The sequence below is a fragment of the Sus scrofa genome, chromosome 14 (genome assembly GCF_054392235.1).
Source record: "Sus scrofa isolate SSC_HxYL_T2T_F1_AM1 chromosome 14, Sscrofa_HxYL_maternal_Yorkshire_Landrace_v2.0, whole genome shotgun sequence".
NCBI classification, from domain to species: Eukaryota; Metazoa; Chordata; class Mammalia; order Artiodactyla; family Suidae; genus Sus; species Sus scrofa.
This window is the reverse complement of record NC_139396.1, coordinates 85,349,842-85,368,072: the sequence shown is the minus strand read 5'-3', so window position 1 is coordinate 85,368,072 and position 18,231 is coordinate 85,349,842. Positions and strand designations below refer to the sequence as shown.

General features: G+C 42.1%; 1 protein-coding gene across 2 annotated transcripts in view; it reads left to right on the top strand.

The window, feature by feature from the left end:
- Nucleotides 1–14,130, top strand: part of CCDC6 (coiled-coil domain containing 6) — a 124,420-nt gene extending 110,290 nt beyond the window's left edge. Inside the window, exons 8-9 of one of the 2 annotated variants that reach the window (XR_014827962.1) lie at nucleotides 949–2,385; nucleotides 2,512–3,444. Coding sequence is in view for 1 of the 2 variants with exons in the window: in XM_001929282.6 (XP_001929317.3) it covers nucleotides 8,475–8,599; nucleotides 9,815–10,009 (320 nt within the window). In the remaining variant the exon portion in view is untranslated. Of the gene's footprint in view, nucleotides 1–948; nucleotides 2,386–2,511; nucleotides 3,445–8,474; nucleotides 8,600–9,814 lie in introns of those variants that run through there. The other variant, XM_001929282.6, reaches the window with a different exon arrangement.
- The last annotated feature ends 4,101 nt before the right edge of the window (nucleotides 14,131–18,231 follow it).

Sequence of the window (18,231 nt, the reverse complement as noted above, 5' to 3'; positions counted from 1 at the left end):
TCTCACATTATGTTCTCTGTGCATTATCTCATTTTTTTTTCATCCTCAGAATAACGCAGGCATCATGTTAAAGTTGAGGAAGCAGTGATGGAGAGGTTCCTTAGCTGCTGGTCCTGTGGCCGGGAAATGGCGAGGCAGGGCCTATCTTGTGTCCAAAGCCTGTGTTTTTTGAGCTCGAGCCACCTGATATTTCCAGGGCTGGGCGAGTGGGCCTTGGCCGTAGTGGGCAGGCCATTCGAGAAGGAACCGGCTTTACTGCTGCCTCTGGCTCTGTACCTCAGAAGCCTTTCCCTCAAAGGCATGCTTGTCTTTATTTGACCCCGAAAACTCTCTCCCCAGGGTCTCTGGCTTGGTCCCAGCACAGCATGGGGCTTTCAGGCCAGGAGGGCAAGTAAATGATCCAGCAGGGAAGAAGGGGGTAGGGAATTGAGGGGTTTGGCGACAGGAGGGGAGGGAGGAGAGAAGAGGGAGCCAGCCAAGGGAGTGTGTCTTGTGACTGGAGTGTCCAGGCTGATCTTCTTGTGTTCACTGGTAAACAGATTTTCAACAGAGCCCGGGGGGGAAAAAGTGATGGGGGGAGGGGCGGAGGAGCAGTTTCACAGCAGAATAAAGTGAGGTGACGGTTTAGGAGGATGGCAGCCATGAAGATGTTGTGGTTTGGGACAGTAAAACAGCTTTAGGTTAGGGTGACATCTCATTTTGGTGGTTGTCATAGACACCGGAGTTGGGGGTGGAAGGGGGGGCCCATCAGGTTGGTAAAGAGGAAATGCTGCAGTATTGCAAGTTGCAGAGATGGCGGGAGGTAAACATGGCTTGGTTTTGTGAGTTTAGCATCCAGCCCAGCATTGTGCTGCTGTGACTTTCTGGTTTTCTAAGAAGGTAGTTTTTGTTGTTGTTGTTATTGTTGCTATTTCTTGGGCCGCTTCCGCGGCATATGGAGGTTCCCAGGCTAGGGGTCGAATTGGAGCTGTAGCCACCGGCCTACGCCAGAGCCACAGCAACGCAGGATCCGAGCCGCGTCTGCAACCTACACCACAGCTCACGGCAACGCCGGATCGTTAACCCACTGAGCAAGGGCAGGGATCGAACCCGCAACCTCATGGTTCCTAGTCGGATTCGTTAACCACTGCGCCACGACGGGAACTCCAGAAGGTAGTTTTTTAAAAGTTCACCGCAGAGTGTGGCAGCTTTGGTGCACTTGGGGCCAGCATATCCCTCTGGCAGCTGACAGAGTAAAGAGGGGCTGTTTGCAAACCAAAAGGATCAGCAGCACAATCATCACTTGTTCTTGCCCAAAGTATGATCCTGAATCTGTTTCTCCTGCTCTGTGGTGGCCTTTTGGTCTCTCCAGGAGCCTCTCCCCCTTGCTGCCTCTCAGTTTTCCCCCAGTATTGCTTGGCCTTTCATTACTAAGATGAAAGTCTTCTTTACCTCCTGATTTATTGCTGTAAAAGGAAGTCATGAGTTAGGAAGAAGCAAGAAAGAGGGGGCTTTCACAGATAGTGATGCTGATACATATTAAGTGTAATTTAATGTTCTGTTTGATTTATTGAAATCTAAAGGCGTGTCAATTCCAATTCATTAAATATAGTCTTGTGGTCATTGAAGAAAGAAAAAACAAACGTGAGACCTTGGTTGGGAATATTAATTTCTATGGTAACAAATAACTCTGCAGGAAGATTTTATTCCATGTACAGAATTTTGGCTTCCAATGCTCCATTCCTATAACATGGGGCCTTCTTGTGTGGACAAGATGCTTGGTTTTCCTTTAAACTACATCATAATAAGTAACACCTAGGTTCTTCTTTCAGCCAGTCTAAGTGAGAACATTCATATCCTATTTTAAGTTCTGTAGTATCATCAGAGTAGATTTTAATCTCCTTTTTGGCAGTCAAATTACTCCTAATCTAGTCCATCGCATGCATAATACATTAGCAAAATCTGGATTTTCAAGTTTTCTTTTCACTTTAGTTTTTACTGGAAGAATTTGTGGTTCTCAGTATTAAGAATATCTAACCACTTCTTTAGTGGAATTATGCTCTTTGTATAGTTTTCATTTCCATTTTAAGCATTTTGGCTCTTCTTCCTCCCTTACCGTTTCTGATTAACGTTGGCAATCTTGCATTTTCACCAACTTGTTGGAACATTAATATATATTCCATATGTGTGTGTGTGTGTAGAAAAAAAATATATATATATATCACAACTTGATTGAAAGGTATGTTTCCTAGAATTTAAGAAAATCACCTTCTTGCTTATATGTGGATTATATAGGGGGACAGACAAGATTATTTTTTCAACAATTACTTTGCAGATAGTTCACCAATTTATGCAGCCTAAGGAAAAGACATCCTCAGTTAGCGTATTTTCATGTGAATACATCAGGCATGGGGAATAATGAAGTTTTAAGAAGGGTCTACACCCCATTAGCAACAAGCACACTCACTGCCCAGATCTTGGTTTCTTTTTTTCTTTTTTACAGCCGCACCTACGGCATATGGAAGTTCCCAGGCCAGGGGTCAAATCAGAGCTGCAGCTGCTGGCCTGTGCAACAGCCACAGCAACGCCGAATTGGAGCTGCATCTGCAACCTACACCACAGCTCACAGCATTGTTGGATCCTTAACCCACTGATCGAGTCCAGGAATTGAATATGCATCCTCATGGCTATTGTGTTGGGTTCTTAACCCATGAGCCGCAATAGAGACTTCCAGATCTTGGTTTCTAATTTCAGTCTCCAACGAAAAGAAGTAGGGCTCCTTGGAGAAATGGGTGTTTCTAGGGCTGGGGCAGGGAACATACAAGATGTACTGGACAATCTGCTAATGTCAGAAAGTAAGGAGACGCCGGGAGAAAAAAAAAAAAACAAAAAACACGGGTGATGGTATGTCCAAAAACACAAGCTAAATGAAAGAGCTCTCAAAGACCAGAACTGGAACCATTTGAACAATGAAGTAAGTAATATTAGATCGTAACCCAAAGATAAATATCCATCTGTTCACACTGATATAAATGACTGAATACATAAATAAACAAGGGAAAAGAGAAAAATCTCCCACACGGAGGAATTCCAAAGAATTTATGTAGCTATTCTATCCTTAAGGAAGTGGAACTAGCTCCCCGCCCTTTAAGTGTGAGCTGTGCTTAGAGACTTCCTTCCAAAGAATACAGTGTGAAAAGGAGGGGAAAGAGTACCTTTACAGAAGAGAAACTTGGCGGACGCTGCCTCAGCCAGGTAATCAAGGTCAGCATGGACAGTGGCCAGTCACGTGAGTGGTGTGTACCCTAGATGGGATGTGCTGAGAAGGGCCACTTGACCTCTGAGGTCTTCCTCCCCAAACCGGTAACCCTCGTCTAACCGCGTGGAGAACATCAGACAATTGAGGGAGAGTCTGTCTGTAAAGTACCTGATGAAGACCCTTAAAACTGACAAGGTCATCAAAAACAAGGAAATTTGAGGAACTCTCTCAGCCAGGAGGTGCCTGAGGAGACAGGACAGCTAAGTATAACGTGGTATCCTAACCGGGTTCCTGAAACAGGAAGAGGACATTAGGAAAAACCTCAGGAAATCCAGATAAAGTGTGGAGTGGAGTCAATAATAATGTATCAGTATTGGTTTATCCATTGTGACAAATGTATTATACTAGCATCAGAAGGTAATAATAGGGGATCTGTCCAACTGCAGCAGCTTGGGTTGCTGTGGAGGTGTAGGTTTGATCCCCCAGCCTAGGAACGTCCATATGCTGCAAGTGGGGCCATTAAAAAAGGAAAAAAAAATAAGGGGTCTGAGTGTGGGGTATGCAGGAACTATCTCTACTGTTTTTACTATTCATCTGTAAACTTGAAGCTATTGACAGCTAGAAGATTTATTTTGAAAGAAGCTCCTGAAACAGATGAGATCACCTAGTCCTGGAAGGTAGAGGAAGAAGAGAAAACCTTCCCATCTGATCCTGAAGAGACTGATATTTTGAGGTCAAGTGCAGGAGGAAACCTGGCAAAGGAGATTGGGAAGTGGCTACCAAGGAAGGAAAGGAAAACCAGTATCCATTGTCACTGAAATTAAGACAAAGCATGTCAGCAAGAAGGAGCGGTCCGCTCTGTTGCTCGTTGCTCCAAGGTCAAGTGCAATGAGAAGTGGAGAACAGCAATGCGATTGGCAGCAGGAGAGCACTGCCAGCCTTGGCAAGAGCAGCTTGATGGAGGGATGGGGACTGAGCCAGATCAGGGAGTGTTTGAGATGACATCGTATCTCTCATGTATGGATTTTTACAGAGACAGTGTTTTTATGTATGTTTTGTGGAACTAAAATAATCTCCAGGAGTTCCCTGGTGGCTCGGCAGTTTAAGGATCCGATGTTGTCACTGCTGCAGCTCTGGTTATTGGTGTTGCTCGTATTTGATCCCTGGCCTGGGAACCTCTGTATTCCTCAGGTGTGGCCAAAAAAATAAATTAATTAAAAAGTAATCTTCAGAGGAACAGAAAGTGTCTGCCTTTAGTTTGGCTTTACAATGTTTTTTTCTTTAGCAAAGATTTATTAGAGGAAGTTTGGGGTCAGTTAGAAGGGTAAAGAAGCAGGAGAAAAAAAGTCAGCCAGAATCCTTTTATCCAAAGACAGTGTTAATATTTTAGTATTTTCAAGTGCCCCTTCTTGCCTAGCCCCACCACCCTTTGCAGTTTTCTTTAAGGCAGCTGGTTTTCTATGGATTATGCGCTTTGTATCTTGTTTCATTTTGCTTAGTATTTTGGAGGGGGGGGTTGGTCATGTATTGCTTTTAATGAATCATTTAAAAATTTACAGTCTTGAGCTTGTGGACAGTGAAGTATATCTTAAAATTTTTACTTTAGTTACTGCATTCCTGTATTGGATTAAGAGCAATTTATTACAAGAATAGCTTCGTAGCGTCATAATCTATTCAGGAGGTAATTTCCACCTAGATTTTTGGGGATTCTTATCCTTATTTATATTCCTGGGCCAGAGAGTCAGACACATGATGATTAGAACTTAAAGGAAGGCATAGTTTGTGGCCTCTAAGAGGTTATAATCAACAAGAGGGCGCAGGGAAGTAGGGATAGAAACATGAGAAATAAGAAACTCTTAATACAAGGCCAAGTGTAGTGAGTTTTATGTATTTTATATCACTTAAAAAGTTAAGAAGTGGTACATCCACTCAATGACGTATTGCCCAGTATTAAAAAGGAATTAACTTGATACAATAATTTGGATGCATCACAGGGAATGAAAAACTAATCTCAAAGGCTTATATACTATGTGATTTCATTTCTGTAACATTCTCTCAGTGACAAAATTACAGTGATGGAGAATAGATCCATTGTTGCCAGTGGTTAGGATTAGAAAAGGAAGGTGTGCCTATTAAAGTGACCAACACAAGGGAATTACTTTATGGTTTTGTAACAATTCTGTGTCCTGATTGTGGTGATAATTACTTGAATCTACCCATGTGATAAAATTGCATTGAGCTGTACACACACACACACACACACACACACACACACACACACAGTGCATTAAAAACTGATGAAACCCAAATACAGTCTGGACCTTAGTCACTTATTTTGGATCAGTGTCAGTTTTGCTGTTTTGATGTTGTGCTGTGATGATGTAAACTATCATTGGAGGAAGCTGGGGAAGGATATGCAAGGACCCTGCAGCATTTTTGCAACTTGTTATGAATCATAAACTATCTCAAAGAGTTATGATAAAATTAAAAGTTACAATTAAGAAAGCTAAATAGTTTTAAAAGAGGTTCAAAGAGAAGAGAGCCTCCAGCTTGGAGAGCTTTTGAGATGGACCTCGAAGGGGAGGTTAATGAGCTGAAACTTGCTGAGCCCTTACCTTGTGCCAGGCGCTCATTTCACTCATGAGGTCACTGTGGTAATCCTGTTTTATAGCTCAGGGAACTCAGGTACACTCAATCAGTGGCAGAACTAGAGTCCGAGTAACACAGCATTCGGCTCTAGAGTCTGGGCTCTTTGCCCCTTCAAATGCTGATGGGGAGTTCCCGCTGTGGTGCAGTGGGTTAATGATCTAGCTTGTCTCAGTGGTGGCCAGTTCAATCCCTGGCCCAGTGCAGTAGGTTAAGGATCTGGCGTTGCCACAGTTGCAGATCAGATTTGATCCCTGGCTGGGGAACTTATACATGCTACAGGTGCAGCCCAGAAAGGAACAAATGAACAAATATATTAAAAAAAAAAAAAAAAAAAAAGACTGATTGACATGGGGAGAAAAAAGAACCAAGTCCTATAGCAAAGCAAAGACATGCCAGGCAAAGGGCACCGTATGGACTGAGACGTGGAGGTCGGAATCAAGAGTGATAAGGTCACTCTGGTTCTTATCGTTTGCCCTGGGGCCCTGCTCCTTGTAAATTCCAATTCATTGGGTTTGAGGTTGGATGAGGACGTTGACCGTCAGTATTGAGAATCACTGACCTGGAACCTCAGGACAAATTTCCAACAGCCAGAGGAGAGATTTTTTTTTTTTTTTTTCCCTTAGGTAGGCAATAGGGAGTCTTTGAAGATTCTTGATTAGCAGTTTAACATATTCATATAATTAACCTTGGAATACTAGACCATGGGCTTGATCTTAGCTATTTTTTTATTATGAACTGAACCCCTGAACTTTTCTATCTGGAGATAAGGATCTACTTTCCAAGCTTTTCTCTTAAATTTCATCACTTTCTTAAGAAATGGAATTAGGGTTTTATTCCCCAAAGCCTCTTAAAGAAAACCTCTGTTCCTTCCTTCCAATGGAACAAAAAGTCCCTGTGATAACCAATAAATGACCACTTGCCTGGCAAACACTTTTGCTTTGCCCCAAACCTCCATTGTGTAAATATGAACCAGAAATCCACACTCGGAAATGGAAATATGTCAAGTAGAAAGCAGCATGAGTTGATAGTCAAACAAAGAAATAAAATCCTTCCCGTTAGATGTTGAGGGCACAGACACAGTCTGCGACGGGACCACTAAAGATAGGCATGGTGGCTGCTTATCCCAGCCATGGAGGTCAAGAGGCACCATAATAGCATCTTGAACAGCTTCCTATTTTTATGTCATTCATAAAAGAGCTGAATGAAGTTCACGTTGCTTGGCATCCAGCCGCTGATCTTAGCTGTAGAATGAGTGACCTTAGAGATGTTCTGTCCAAACTCTCCCAGTTGCTCCTTTGTTTCTGCTTTACTCCATTCATTTGGATGGAACTTACCCTGTGCTTGATACCCTGGCAGATGCTAGGAACTCAGAGGTATGAAGATAACTGCATTCACACAGTGTTAAATAAGTGATGCCCCAGACCACTGGACCATTAGCTCCTAACTCGCAAGGACCGGGGCTGTGTAGGCTGCATGTGGTGACGACCACTTCTGGAATGTTTGAAAGATGTAGGCATTTGGACCCATCCCAGACCTGCATCCTCTTAGATACTAGTCAGATTCGTTAACCACTGAGCCAGAATGGAACTCCATTTTTAAATTTTTAATTTCTTTTTCTTTTTTTCTTTTTAATTTTTGAGGACGCTCCATATTGCTTTCCATAGGGACCACACCAACTTATATTCCCATCAGCAGTGCACAGGGTTCCTTTTTCTCCATCCTTGCCAACATTTATCTTTAAAAATGTTTCTTATTTTTATTTTTTTTTAGTAACGGGTATAAGGTGATATCCTTTTGTGGTTTGGTTTTCTTTTTCCTGACGATCAGTGGTGTTGAGCATCTTTTCCTATACCTGTTGCCTTATTTGAGAACTGTCTATTCAAGCCCTTTGCCCATTTCTTAACCAGGTTATTTGTGGCTCTGCTTTTGAGTTGTAGGAGTTCCTTGTATATTTTGGATGCTCATCTCTTACATGATGTATGGTTTGTAAGTATTTTCTCCCATTCTACAGGTTACCTTTATGTTGATTATTTCCTTTGCTGAGCAGAAGCTTTTTCAGTATGATGTAGTCCCACTTGGCTGTTTTTACTTTTGTGGCTCTGCCTTTGGCGTCATATCTAAGAAGTCATTGTCAAGACCAGTGGCATCGAGTTTTCCCCCTGTCTTTCTTTCTGGGAGTTGTACAGTTTCAGGTCTTAAGTTTCAATCAACTTGGAGTTGATTTTTGTGTGCATGGTGTAAGATGAGAGTCTGATTTCATTCTTTTTCACATGGATCTTCAGTTTTCCCAGCACCATTCGTTGAAGGGACCACCTTTTACCCATGGCATATTCCTGACACCTTTGTTGAAGACAATCTGACCATTTGTGCATGGACTTATTTCTGGGCTTTCTAGTCTGTTCCAGGCCTTGACTTTGATATCCCTTTTATCCATACAGCAGACCATTTAGTCAGCCCACCACCTCTTTCACCTGCTTGCGTTTTTGTGGGTAACTAAGAACCTGGGCATTGGAAAGCCTTCTCAGTGCTTAAAGACATCCAGTAATTGAGTTTGGAGTAATCCTCACAAGTTGTTGTTGTATTTCAGGTCTCTCATATGCAAGTCACACGGTTGGTTTCACGCCACCCACTTCCCTGACTAGAGCCGGAATGTCTTACTACACTTCCCCAGGTCTCCACGTGCAGCATATGGGAGCATCCCATGGTGTCACGGTAAGTGTGCCCAGGGCAGGAGGCAGCGCTTTACTTCCCGATAGTAGCGACTTATCCTCCATGGGAGGCCAGCACTGATGAACTTGGATATTTACCTGGTGTCTTTTTTCTTCCCCCTTCCATCAGTTCACCTTCAACTTCTAGAGGCCTCCTAGCAAGCAGTTCAATACCACATTCTGGTGTTGAAACTAAAATCCTTCCCAGGAGGCAAAACTTGAACTTCACTTTCTGTGAAAAACTGCCCTTTGTGAAACGTAATTTGAACTCTGGCCAGCTCCTTGCCATAACGAACTGTCGCTAGGTGCCATGATATCTAAAATATTTATTGCCTGCACCTTCACAATCCACTGAGCCTCAGGATCCTTCCTGAAATTAGACTAGTTTCTAGTTTCACTCAGAATTTTCTTTCCTGGAATTAGAAGGAACCTTAAGTGCATCAGGTTCAAACTCTACTCTGGGGAGTGTTTTCCTTAGAGCTGATTATTTAATTGACTCATAGGCCAGTTGGAAGAGTAGCTGGTAGGACTTTGAGAATAGGGTAGACTTGAGGGTATTCCTAGGGAAGATATCTTTAAACGAAGAACCATATTTTACCAAAAAAAAAAAAAGCCTGTAAGATATTTCTGGGGCTGTTTTGCTGGTTCGATGAGTCTTACATAGAAGCAGGAGAACTTCTGGTTGAGCTGGAGCTTTCAGGATATTGAAAATTTGTTTGAGGCATGGAAGGACCTAGGTATACACATATTTAAAGGGAGGACGTGACAGCATTTTTTTCAATTTTACGACTGTCTCATTGGAGGGCCTGAGTCCAATAGCTTGGTCAATGCAAGTTTCCTTTTTTTTTTAATTAATACATTTTTTTTGGCCAGTTCCATGGCATGCGGAAGTTCCCCAGCCCAGGCACCGAACCTGTGCCATGGCAGTAACCAGAGCCATAGCAGCAACAGTGCCTGATCCTTAACCCACTGGGCCTTCAGAGATCCTGGTCAGTGCAGTTTTCATAGTCATTTTGCACAGCTTTTTCCTAGGCGTCAGTGTAAACTCTGCCTTAGTTAAGTTTTCATTACTAGTTCAGAAACCAGTAGCGACAGACAAGGACATCTCCAGTGTCTGGTCTCTGTCCACTTTTCAGCAGCCTCGGCTCTGGCTCGGGCTGTGTTAGAAATGAGAGAGGTCCGTGCCCAGACTGACCTGCTGTTCCTGCCCCCTCCACAGAGGCCTTCACCGCGGAGAAGCAACAGTCCTGACAAATTCAAGCGGCCCACACCGCCTCCGTCTCCCAACACACAGACCCCTGTCCAGCCACCGCCGCCTCCGCCTCCGCCACCCATGCAGCCCGCGGTCCCCTCGGCAGCCACCTCGCCGCCCGCCCCCTCGCCACATTCGGTGCACCCCTCCTCCCAGCCTTAATGCATGTGCTTAGTCCGACTGTCACGTGGGGACTCGTACAGTGGAGCCGTCTCCTCGACGCCAAAGGCTTCCTTCCCTGGCATATTTGGATCTGACTTATTTGCACTGAGGTTATGTAGGCTTCACTCTTCATTATGTTGTAAATGTTTGTCGGCAACGCAGCCAGTGTTGTGGGTCTACAACACTACACGACGACTTTTTTCCATCGGTGTTTTACTTGAATCTACACGTACGTCCATTCCCTGGCTGGAACATTGGCTATTCGATGTTTGGTAGTTCAGCAGCGGTGTGCAATTTTCGCTTGGCCCCAGAGCTTCATTCCCCTGGCCTGTAGGTTTGTAAAATAAAAAAGGGATATCTTTTTATATTTTCCCCCCATGAATTGGCAGAATATTACTGAGCTGTTAGGCCCCCTTCCCCCCATTATAATGGTATTTCCCAAACCTACCAATAATTCAGCACTACAGTCCAGACCTTTGAGGATCTAGCTTTCAGTCTAGAATGGGAACTTAGCTGGATCCATGCCCAAGCCAATGTTTAATAGAGCTTTCTACAGATACTCTTTGTCTAGGTTATTTTCAGTATATATCACCATCCGCGTGTCTCTTGTAAAACAGCCTGAAGTAACGGGTCACATGGCTGTACCTTTGGATAATTGTGCATCAAGGTATGATTCTTTCTTTATCCCTGATGTTAATCTACCCAAACCGGCCCCCTCTCACGTGAGGTGGTAAAGGTTGTCCCACCCACCAGTGGTTGCGATGGCTGATGAGAACGTGCTATGTGGTTTCTGCTGCAGAGGGCAGTGTGGCTGTAACAGAAACAGTGGTCCTCCCTTTGCATTCTTTACCTGTGTGTCCCGAAAACAGAGTTCGAACAAATATTTTAAAGGTGCAGAGTACTATTAGAAAATACTATTTGAAATGAACCTTATAGGAATATCTTGGCATAATGGCCACAAAATACTTTATTGCTTGGCAGAAAAGAGGTATAGAGGAAAGTAGCACATTAGCATTGAAGACTGCTTGTTTCGCCCAGTGAAGGCAAGTGCAGTGTACAAAGAAGTATAATATCCTGAATGCGTTATTTCCATTCATTCAGCACAAATAAATCGTTTGGTTTCACTTGGAAGTGGAACACCGTGAGTCACTCTTTTCTTAACACTTGCAACATCTTTATTTTTGCTTTTCAGCAGTTACTGTTTTGTACTTTGGTAGTAAAGTGATTATTACCACCTGTGTTCGCATATTTATATATGCTGTGGATGAAAATAACTTACTAGAGAATGTATATTTTATGATGAGAATGTGTATCTGTTGAATATAATCAGAGAACTGAAAATTAATTTATCCGTAATTTTGCAGACTCCATGTTTTGTGACAGCATCTCTGATAGCTAGCCCTTTCTTGAACATGCTCATAAGCATAAGGAACCATGGCATTGTAGATACTTAATACTGTACAGTAGAGAAACCTCCATTTTTGCCTTTGAATGCATATTTAAGAGTTACAGAATGAAACAAAAGTCTTGTTGGATAATAGCGTTCAACTAGAAGCTTAAGAATTTGAGAGTAAAAGCAACAATAGGATTTTTCAGCTCTTTCAGCTTCCGGCCCCCAAACTGAGAGTGTCCCTCCTCCATTGTTTGAAAGAAATCGTAGGTCTGCATCCGTTTTATTTATGATGTGTAATATACATAATCATCGTCTGGTTCTCAAATATGGGGAAGAAGTGTTTGGCATTTAATTACTGAGGCTTGAGGCTTTTAATTCGATCAGACGGGGTTCTAGCCAACAGCTCACTGTCCTCCTGGTACCTGGCCCTTCTGAGGAATTCTGAGAGCCGGCCAGCAAATGCTGCCGCGTTGGTACAGTTCTCTTTTTCCTATAGGAGAAATATGGTACATGTTTACAAGAATCTTCCACGAGACGCAGCGCTGTTGGATAGTGTCTTGTACTCAAGCAAGAATGTCCACAAGGTAACGCTGTTCCCTTCGCTTGCTGGCAATTTAGAGACTCCCGAAAGCACAAGAGAGAATGTGGCCATGGGGTGACTGAAAAAGATCTGGGAGTGAGCAGACAGTTGCTGACAAATGCCTTTTAGAGACAGGTTGTTGACATCCAGACCTCTGCAGAAATGTAATGCTGGTTTCCCCAGACTCGTTATTTCATTGCAGAATAAAACACAGCTCCTTCAAACAGTACCTTTTCCCCATAAATTAGTTGCCTGTCCGGGCAGTTGTTCTGGATTGATAGTACAAACACTACTCTTTGGAATCTCTGCTGGTTCGTGTCCTATTCGAGTGTTTAAGGCCCTCGTGTGGAGCCTGTCACATTTGGGCAGTACCTGCTAGGGGCAGTTCCTTCCTTGGCCATTGTTCAGCCCCAAGGACCCCGAAGATTCAGATCCCAAGGCCAGAGAGGCCAAAGCCCGCTTGCCCACAGGAAGCTGCCCCTCAGGGGCTGAATGCGGTTCCTGCTGTTGCCCTTCCCCGCCCCAGGTAACCCCTCCTGCCTCCCAGAGGCCCTGGAAGGCAAGTGGGAGCAACAGCAGGTTCAGTAGCTTCACTTGCCTGTCTTGCTGACAGAGACCATTGGCTACACACTGTGCTGCTAACAGGATCAGACCTCATCGCCAGATTACCATGCCTTTTATACGAAACCAAATTACTTTCCCTAAGACCCGCCACCCCTCTGGGCTCTGAACTGATCGTTCTCATCAATCATGCTGGCATGCTAGACCGAATTCTAGAACTTTGGCAGAGGGTGGAAGTATTAAAGATTTGATTTGACTTGCTCCTTTGGGAATGGAAAAGGAGTTTTAAATTCTGAGCTCCAGAGAGACTGAGCCCAACCATGGGATGAATGTGTGACCAGAATGTGGCTTTGACACCAAGTGCTGCTGCCCCTTTGTCATTGGCTTCTGATTTGACCAAAATAACTTCCAATGTGAATTTTTGTTAACTGTTCAATTGTAGGAAAATAGAGTATGTATCACCCTTTGTTAGGCAGACATGAACTTTTCCCGCACAAAGCCTTGCTTGTAGAGGAGGCCCAAAAAGGCAAGAAAAAGCATAGTAACTTGTGCTTTCAGAGCTCATTCAATATTTTAAATCTTATCAGTATGGAAGAAAGATTTCTGTGTAACCTGATCTTTTATCTAGTATTTGTCTCATAGGTAACCAACACTTGAGAACTTTGTAGTAATGACTACCAAAGAAATGCATAGTAAAACAACCTTTATTTCCAAATTATTAAAGAGCCAGCCATTGACGCTGCTACCTGAGTTCCATGCTCAAGAGCCATTGTAAGAGATTAAGAGGTTTTTAGGTTTGGGGTGGGGGGCGTTGTTTTGGGTTTTTTTGTTTATTTTTTTAAGTTTTCCTTTCCTTTTGACTTTTTTTTTTTTTTTTTTTTTTTTTTGATAAAACACACACACACAGTTGTTAGCATAAAATTCCAGGGAGCATGCTTCAGAATGCTTGGTTGTAGTTAACTGCCAAGCCCTGGTTGCCTCATACTAGGCAATGGAAGGAATCCTATGTTCATGATAGAGTGAGTGCTGTGTATATGTGAGAGAGAGAGAGTGTGTGTGTGTGTATGTGTGTGTGTGTGTATTCATGCCTTAACTTGGGTTACTGCTCAACTTAGTTCTTGACTTCGTCTGCACCGTCATCTAGATTGTACTGTACATCTCGATCTGAACTTCATCCTGGCAAAAAAACAAAGTTGCGGGCACAACAGTTTAAGAATGCATTCCTCCAGAAAAGCGTTTGATGAGGTTGACCCTGAGCCGCCTTTGGACTTTCTTTGGAGCTAGGCATGGAAAGCAAAAGTGGACTGTTCCATGGAAAGACATCGACAAGGAAGAGAGGAGAGCCGAGTGCTAGCGTGTCTTTTGCCTCTGCCTATCTGTACACACTGTATGTCGTTCATGATATAGCTTGTCTACAACTTGACTAGGTCGGAGTTCTGGTAATAGTGGCAATCTTGACATTTCTTGGTCAGAGTTTAGAGAGATGTAAGACTTCCAATTAATGTCTTATTTACTTCTTTATGTTGATTAGTCTTTGATACATGTGCTGAATCAGAAACCTAAATAAAGATAATTTTTTAAAATGAACCTCTTGAGCCTTACACCCTCTCTCTTTGTATCTGGTCTTTTTGAGTCAGAAAATGCACATTGTTTCCCTGTTGCTTAGGGTAGACATCTGGCTTAGGTTCTGAATATGAGCCTCTGGGTTTTTGAAAATTCATTGAGCTGTATGTTTATGATTTGTACACTGTTCCTTATCTGTGCTGTATTTCACTTGAAAACCATTAACCCTAGGAAATTATGAAAAGGAAGGGAAAACCACACTCATTCCCCAATGTTCCATATAAACTAATAGACACATATGTATGTACACACACACCTACATGTATAGTCAGGCTTTGGGAATGACGCTTCCTATATATATTATTATTAAATTTTTAAGTCCATCTTTGTGGTTTTCTCTTCCTACCTGTTGAAAACATGGCTTTAGAATCAGTTCTGGGTTTCAGTACTAGTTGCTTCACTGGCTCAGTTACTTCACCTCCCTGGAACTCCAGTTCCTTACCTGCAAAACAGCAATGCTATATGTCTTGCTAAGATGAGAAAATCGAGATGAAACCCTTCAGTACAGTCCTTTATACACACGGTAAGACACAAGTCCCATGCATATCCATTAATTTAGGAAAGAAGCTTGGAATGAATATTTGGGGTGATGTTTTATGTGTGTTTGGGGGGTGTACGATCATTGCATTTCAATAAGCAGTTATTCCATGATCTAGGGCGGGGGTGGGGGTGTGTGTGGGGGCATAGGACTTAGCAGGATCCTGTCCTAGGAGCATAGTTTTCCAGGAATCCAATTGTGATACTGTGTTAGGAATGAAATAGTTTTAATCTAGGTCCTTTTCTATATTAAAGAGCTAAGTAAACTTTGAGTAAGTCTTGCCTCACTTTGGCTTAAGCAAAATCTCACTAATTAATGAAAAGTTTCATTTTTTTTTCTTTTTATGGCCACACCCTCATCACATGGAAGTTCCTGGGCCAAGGGTTGAAACCAAGCCACAGCTGTGACCTACACCACAGCTACAGCGATGCCAGATCCTTTAACCCACTGTGCCATGGCAGGATCTGATGAATTGACCAAAATCTCAAATGCTGCTCTTCTCATGGCAGTGAGGTTTTAGTTGTAACTTGATGAAAGTGTTGACTAAAACACTACCCAGGACCTCTGAATTGAGGACTTGGCTTCATCTGCCAGCTTCACTTTTCTAATCTATATAATGGGGGTAGCCATTCTTATTTCAGGTAGAATTTGAAGAACACAGGATAAAATGAAGTGCTTTAACAACATGTAAGTTGTAAGGTTTAAGCTGTATGTGCACTTTCTTTCTTTAAAAAGCTTTTGGAGGCTATTTGTCTACATGGTACTTCTAACATGGAAAAGGTTGGTTTAGAAATTTTTTGTGTGTTTGTGTAAATCTCTAAAGGTAAGTCTGGGTCCTTGTCTTAACATATAGGCTATTTAAATTAAAAAATACCTTGGGAATGAGTTCCTGCTGGCACAGTAGTTTAAGAACCTGACTACAGTAACTCGGGTCACTGCAGAGATGCGAGTTCAATCCCTGGTCTGGTGTGGTGGGATAAAGAATCCCGCATTGCTGCAGCTGTGGCCAGATTTCAACCCCTGACTGGGCAGCTTCCATATGCTGTGGGTGTGACCATAAAATTTTTTTTTTAATATTTAAAAAATATTTGGGGAAATGCAATTGTAATTGTCACTAATGTCAAATTCAGGCCAAAACTTTTTTTTTTGTTGTTTTGGTTTTTGTCTTTTTAGGGCTGCACCTGCAGCATATGGAAATTCCCAGGCCAGGGGTCAACCGGAGATGCATCTGCTGGCCTATACCAAAGCCACAGCAATGGGGAATCCAAGCCTTGTCTGTGAGCTACACCACAGCTCATGGCAATGCCGGGTCCCCAACCCACTGAGCAAGGAAGGCCAGGGATCGAACCCACAACCTCATGGTTCCCAGTCAGATTTGTTAACCATTGCACCACGATGGGAACTCCCAGGCCCAAACTTTTTAATATTCTCTTTAGAAATAGAGGAAGAGGTCAGTACATGGTAAATATTGTTTGTGTCAAATGGTTGTCAACATGAGACATTGAATTTCTGTTCCTTAAAAGTTTTTTATTCTGCCTTATGTATCACCCCAATTCCATATTTCCTTGCATGCTGTTGAACTAAATGTATTTAAATCTTTTTCTAAAGATCTTATTTTCTGATACCCTACTAATGATTGAGTGCAACTTTAAGATAATATTACTAATTATCTTAGTAATTATCTGAAAATTTTTCATTTTAAAATCAAGAAAAGGTAAATAAGCAACAAAGACTTACTGTATAGCACAGGGAAAAGTATACTTAATAGTTTGCAATAACCTATAAGGGGAAAGAATCTGAAAAAAGAAAAAAATACATGTATATGATTGAAATCACTTTGCTGTACACCTGAAACTAACAACATTGTGAATCAACTATACTTCAATAAAGTAACTTTTTTAAAAAAACAAGAAAGGAATAGCCAGACCGAGAAGTTAAACAGGATAGAATTAGACAAGAGTGTGAAGATGGCTATTGTAGTAAATGTTCTTCGTCTGTTCTTAGAAGGCAGAAGATGTGCCAGCATGATGAGAAAAATGCAACATATAAAAAAAGACCCCAGTTGAATTTCTAGAGACCAAAAAATATGGTATCTGAAACTTTTTTTAAAAATAATAGACAACTTAATTCTTCCATGGACTTGTATTTGTGCTCTTTAAATATGTTCCTTTGAAAGGCAACTACTGAAATTCAGGTTAAGCCCAGTTAACCTCCTTTTCTCCTACTGCCTCTCCTCAGGGACCACTTTCTTTGTCTGGATTCTGGTGAACTGCTCTTGGGAAATCATTAACCTTGGGAACTGACTGATGACTCCTCTTTGTCACTTTAATGAGAATGTGGTACTGAGGCTAAGGTCACACTGATTCCTGTACAACAGGCCAATAAATTGAGAGACAGGTGTTGGGGAAAGGAGTAGCAGCAGCTTAATTTGGAAAGCCAACAGACTGTGAAGATGGTGGACTAATGTCCCAAAGAACCATCTCACCTGAGAAAGAATTCAGGGGTTTTTTTTTTTTTTTTTTTTTTTTTTTTTTTTTTTTAATACTAATCAGGGATGGGGGTAGAGGCAGGAGGGGTGGCTGTTTGTTGCAAACTTCTTGGTGCAGGTATCCTTTGTTCTTGCTGCTGGTGGCGTAGGTTAGGTCACAATGTTCCTGTAAACCTCCAAGACAAATGTTATTCTTCGTTCTGCAACTCTTTATCTCTATATGAATAAAGAGTGTTCTATCTTTGAAGGTCAGAGTCTTGTGTATTTCAGGCTATAGGGAACATTCTTTCACAAAGGTGCAGAATGAGCTGACTAAGCACAGATCACATAGCAAAGGGTTAGAGCTATAGGAACAGATCCAACATGGATCTATAGCTGTCAGAGAACAGTTTTGTTCTCTGTTCCAAGGAAGCTTTTGGGGATCCACTGAACATTGTTAAAACTTTTAGAGTGTGTAAGATTCCTCATATTGTCACTTTTAAACTATTTTTAATATCATTTCACTCATACTACAAATGTTAAAAATGTGAGTCATGCCAGCCATTATGTACAGTACTGGGAACACAGTGGGAGGTGGAGACAAGAATACCATACTTCCTTCTCTTGCGGTGTTTACTCTTTATGAATGTGTAAGTGCTGTGGCTGAGGAAATAGCACAGTGGGATCACATAGCATTAGAAGTGAGCAAGGGTCAGAGAAGGCTTCCAGAGAAATTGATCTTTAAGCAATTTTTTATTTTTTAATTTTCTATTAAAGTATACTTTACAATGTTGTGCCAATTTCTGTTTATAGCAAAGTGACCCAGTCATTTATATATATATATATATATATATATATATATATATATATATTCCTTTTCTTATTTTCCATCGGGGTCTATCCTAAGAGATTGGATATAGCTTCCCTGTGCTATACAACAGGACCTGATTGCTTATTCATTCTAACTGTAATAGTTTGCATCTGACTAATCTCCGATTAGTCGGATTCGTTAACCTCTGCACCACAATGGGAACTCCTGGGCCACATTTTAGATTCTACA